Source organism: Eucalyptus grandis, chromosome 9 (assembly GCF_016545825.1).
Source record: "Eucalyptus grandis isolate ANBG69807.140 chromosome 9, ASM1654582v1, whole genome shotgun sequence".
Classification (NCBI taxonomy): Eukaryota; Viridiplantae; Streptophyta; class Magnoliopsida; order Myrtales; family Myrtaceae; genus Eucalyptus; species Eucalyptus grandis.
Window position 1 is genome coordinate 9,149,794 of NC_052620.1, and position 5,200 is coordinate 9,154,993.

Sequence of the window (5,200 nt, forward strand, 5' to 3'; positions counted from 1 at the left end):
CCATTAAAAAAAAAAAGCACAAAATTGGCCATTCATTTTTGAAGTCATGAAAACGGAGAGTTTTATGTATGCATGAGAAAGAACATTTTAGGATGAACGCAACCTTCCAATGTGGGTTCTCATATTGACCGAGAACTTTGTCATGCTTTTGTCAAGTTCATTGGGGGCATGATTGGAACTTCAATGTTTTAATAGAGGGAGTGTTTGCCACCCCGAGCTTCACATGGTATTGGAGAGAGCTCATAAACTGATCTCTAAGTTGATTACCCACTCCAAAAAGTCACCATCTTTGAGTATTTCCTTTGGGAGGTTTCTCCATATGGATGGAGTGGGTCATGATAAGTTATATACTCAGCAATTGCCAACAAATGCCCCCTTCTTCTACGGTGTATTGTTATGTTCCTTTTGCATTTTCTTTTACCAATAGCCTGGGTTTCCAATTTTGTCGTAAGTATTCAAAATTGCAATGTGTGCGAGCAGGTATTAGGCCCTCTGAAAATAGTTATTAGGTACTCTAGGTCCAAAATTAACCATAAATTACAGAAGGAGATAGTGAGACCCATGCAAGGAATGAGATTGGCAATTCTTAATGGTCAGTCTTCTAGTACCTAAAACATTTACACCAGGAGGATCTAAAATATTTTCATTCTGAAGAATTGATTGCATAAACTTTTCTTCATTGTACCCAAAAATACTCCCTTCATGAAGATGGCAATGACATGATCCTATATTTTGATCTATGATGGCAGGAATTTGAGTTCTAGCAATTTGAGGGGCAACATATTCTCATCATTTTCACAATTATCAACAATGGTATACTTGTAAGTTGTGTTACTCATGATTAAGCACCCGCTACAAGTCAACTCATGATTGAATAATTAAGGTTGTGTTTTAGGAGACATAGGCTGTGGAAATGCTGCATTAATATGTGGAAAGATCCTGCTTTTGACTATGAAGCTAGTTAACTTGATATTAGGTGTTCTAAACTTGCTCTTTCCCAGAGACTTGTCCAGCAATCAGCTTACAGGAGCGATACCGGAAACTTTGGCTGAGTTACCAAATCTTAGATTTCTGTAAGTTAATGTCTCTAGCTGAAGTAGCAAAGGATTTAAAGTGGACAAATTTCTTATCATGGCTATATTTGCAGAAATTTAAGTGGAAACAACCTGATTGGATCAGTTCCTAAAGCTCTAAATAAAAAGGTTGTGGACGGTACTTTAGACATGAGGTTCTCTCTCTCTCTCTCTCTCTCTCTCTCTCTCTCTCTCTCTCTCTCTCTCTCTCTCTCTCTCTCTCTCTTAGTCATATACGACTTTTTATAGTGTGGAAAGACTATCAATGTGTTTTGTATATTGTGATTAAAAGCAAATAAGAAGGCCAATTTGTGATCAGCATTTGTCAAATCAATCTGGGCACTTGTTGATAGAAATTTCAGTTCAACTCCTTCGTTCTTTGTGGCAGTTTGACAGGAAACATAGATCTTTGCCTGACTGATCCTTGCCCGCATAAGAAGAAACAAAACACCATCTTTGTTCCAGTTGTTACATCAGTTTCAAGCTTCTTTATGGTTGTCTTCGGTGCTTTGGCTATTATTTGGTTAATCAAACGGAAACAAATAGCAGGTAATTTTGCTTACTTGTCCTGTTCACACACGAGAATCTTTACATTGCTTTTCCTTTGGTATGGTTCTATCAATGTCTTTTCTAGGATATGGGAACATACAACTTAGCAACTTGCTATCTCTTCTCACCCACCTTGAGAGTGTCATATTACATTCTCATCGATACTGCAATCAGGAATAAAGGAAGGTTGGTTTTAATCAACATTTTTCAATTCTAGTAATATGAGTTACGCAATGATCACAAGAATATGGAGAGAAGAAAGAGACGGGGATCGCACAGTATTGTTGTATCAGCATCACAAAGAGAATGTGCATTTATTGAGTTTGACTTATCCACAATAAAGTTGCTAATTTTTTTTCCTTCAAGAGTAACAGTGCAATGCATGGGAAGGACTTATAAAAACCTGAGAGAGCAAGTTTCTCCGTAGAATTCTAATGGTCTCTCAAAGAAAGTTTGATCGTGCAATCTCGAAATTATCTATTTGTATTGAGTAAAGCAAAAGAATCTATATGTTAGCCTATCAAAGGCTGGTGACAGAATCTCTACCTAGATCTCTTGATTTTTGTCCTCTTCCCCATTAATACAAATCCTAAAACGGGATCAGAAGAACCTATTGTACGTTTTCTAATTGTTGAGGATGCAATTGGAGTTATTTGCCTTGAAAGTCCACTATCCAAAGTGGAAGTTGCACTACTCATGGGAACCTTTTTGCTACAGAATCTTCGGAGGGGACATTGAGGTTAAAGAATCGACCTTGTAATCATGGACAGCTTTCAAAAATCACTAGGAACTTTGGACATGTGATTGGTGAAGGTGGATTCGGCAAGGTATATCTCGGCACACTAGATAATGGCACCGTGGTTGCTGTGAAGATACTCTCTAAATTATCAAAGCAAGAGTACAAGGAATTCCAGGCCGAGGTTAGATAGGATGATGCAACTACTCTTCCTTTGAAAATCAACTTATGCAAATATTTGTTCATTAACTTCCTCTTAGACTATTGTCAGTATACATTATAATAATGCATACTTTGTGATGCCACAGGCACAACTCTTAGCAATTGTACACCACAGAAATTTGGTTTCTCTGTTTGGATATTGCGATGATTCCAAGCACATAGCATTAATATATGAATACATGGCTAATGGAAATTTAAGGCAACATTTATCAAGTGAGAATTTCTGTTGTGCTGCATTGGTTCTTTTGCAAAATAATTCTATAAGACTATCTTGTTTATATGGAACGTTAAGATGCATCCAACAGATGACCATTCGAAGGTCTTGATATGGAGTAAGAGACTACAAATAGATGTGGATGCAGCACAAGGTACTTGATAAGATATCCACAATCACTTGGTCTTTCACCATCATTGCTTTGGCATTCATGACATTGTTTTTGCGATAATTTCAGGTTTGGATTATTTGCATAATGGTTGCAAGCCACCCATCATCCATAGAGACTTGAAGACTTCAAACATCTTGTTGAATGAAGACTTCCGAGCCAAAATAGCTGATTTTGGCCTATCAAGAGCTTTTGCAGCTGAAAATGACTCTCATATGTCAACTCATCCTGCCGGCACTTTTGGCTACCTAGGCCCTGAGTAATAGCTAAAACTGAACATTATCGATCTGGTTTAGTTCATTATCTTTAATTGCATAGAAAAATTGACATTGCCTAGGATTTATCTTTGATGGAAGATTCACATTATTTTTTCCTCCTCTCAGGTTTCAATCTTCTAGAAACTGTGACAAAAAGAGTGATGTTTATAGTTTCGGAATTGTACTCTTCGAGTTAATCACGGGCCAACCTGCAGTAATGAGAAGCCAGGATGGCAGCGAACCCATGCACATACTTCAATGGCTAATTCCTATTGTTGAAAGTGGTGATATACGGAGGATGATGGATCCAAGGTTACAAGGAGAATTCAATACCAACTCGGCTTGGAAAGTGGTGGAGATTGCTATGTCTTGTACACAACGAAGGGCAATTGAGAGACCGGACATAAATCTGGTTTTGGCGGAGTTGAAGGAGTCTTTGGTGAGCAATTCAAGTGGTTCTTTTGAAGTGACCTCTTCGGAGATTTATTGTGACAGTGTCCCTATGGCAAGGTAGCATAAACTTTTCCAATACACTAAAGTTATCTTCTTTTTAGGTAGAAGGTTAACTTTTATCTGCAAATTTGTACTATTTTCTTTTATTAGGTCATCCATTTCCCCTTTTCTTTCTGTTATTGAATCTTCTGAACTCGGTATCTAATAATGATATACTTTCGTCCGCTATTTCTTCTCTCTCCATTTATAATGTCAGTTCATTGCATTCCTAATCCTATAAAATTAGGAATTCCATGTTGAGTTTTAAGGGGCAGGATTGAGAAAATATATAATGAGGGACTAATTATCTTCTTTCTTTCTGGGTTAAGCTCAACATATATATGCATGGTTTTATCATTGGTGGTCCTAATGTAGCACTTCTCCCAAGCAACTTGGGATATACACACGAGTATCTTTAAACAAATTATGGACACAAAAGTTGAGCTTGACTTATGATAATGAATGCATTTGTAACGCATTTATGTCTAGATAAAAGGCAATCCTGATCTCATCTAATGCTTAGAATGCGGGATAGGCTTGCCATCTAGGAATCCCAATGCAACAACCAATACCATTGACTAGACAAGAGCTACGTGTCCAGAGAAGATGCATACCACCGGTATAACATTGCCTAATTCATCAAAAAAGGATTCACTGACATGCCACCAAATAACCCTATCTGCGACGATCAAAGGCGAAGTTCAAAAAAAGGGAGTGCTCATCCTAGCAATGGCAAGCAACCTCGAAAAAAGAACCTCTTGATGATCTTAGATGAATAGAAATTTGAGCATACCTCGACATAAGTTTGTGATGTCCCTTATGGGTATGGGGACTTTGATCAAGCACCACATGCACCAATAAAACCACAGAGTCAAAACACTTGTGACAGAGAAAGCGTGTCCTCACTCGAGTCCCTTATCGTTAAATCTCTAGTGACTTTGTTGGTCTACAATGAGAATTGACAAAAGCACTTCTGATCTCTGTTTTGTTTGGAAGATAAAGGGAGAGAATTTTGGCGAGCCGTTTATTCATCTATTGCATAAGAAAAATTAATAGTCAACCCTAATCCTTAACAAAAATTATTAATAATTTATATTGGCATATTAGGATTAGTTTTCATTAAGTCCATATAACTGCATTAAACCTAAGATGAACAGACTGGTTAGGAGGCTTTGGATCAAGCCCGTGGATGTGAGCAAATCGGCCAAACCCATTCTTCCCCTCAAATGGTCGAGATAGACATGTGCTTTGCGCCTGTGATACTTCAAATTAGGTGATATTGAGGCAAATTTGAGACGCAATATCATAACAATATTTTGATCACATGGCTATTTGAAAAGAATAAATATAGAGAAAGAGCAAAGTTGATTCTCACTTATGAGGAAAAGAAGGAAAATCTAATAAAGAAGCAATTGAGTAGATTTGGCTAGCATTTAAAGAGAAGAGAGAAAAAAGATATTTGGGATCTTTGAAGTAGGCAATTAACCA

General features: G+C 37.4%; 1 protein-coding gene across 1 annotated transcript; it reads left to right on the plus strand.

The window, feature by feature from the left end:
- Window positions 1-2,805: 2,805 nt before the first annotated feature.
- LOC108955161 (probable LRR receptor-like serine/threonine-protein kinase At4g29180) lies at window positions 2,806-3,901 on the plus strand. Its single transcript, XM_018862346.2, has 3 exons — window positions 2,806-2,948; window positions 3,033-3,222; window positions 3,347-3,901. Exons 1-3 carry the CDS (start codon window positions 2,873-2,875, stop codon window positions 3,732-3,734), a joined length of 654 nt encoding a protein of 217 aa, XP_018717891.2. The 5' UTR covers window positions 2,806-2,872; the 3' UTR covers window positions 3,735-3,901.
- Window positions 3,902-5,200: the final 1,299 nt, after the last annotated feature.

Coding starts and splice junctions, on each gene's coding strand:
- LOC108955161 (XM_018862346.2), top strand. CDS start 2,873: ATGCATCCAACAGATGACCATTCGAAGGTCTTGATATGGAGTAAGAGA. Junction 2,949..3,032: donor AGATGTGGATGCAGCACAAG/GTACTTGATAAG, acceptor CGATAATTTCAG/GTTTGGATTATTTGCATAAT. Junction 3,223..3,346: donor TTTGGCTACCTAGGCCCTGA/GTAATAGCTAAA, acceptor TCCTCCTCTCAG/GTTTCAATCTTCTAGAAACT.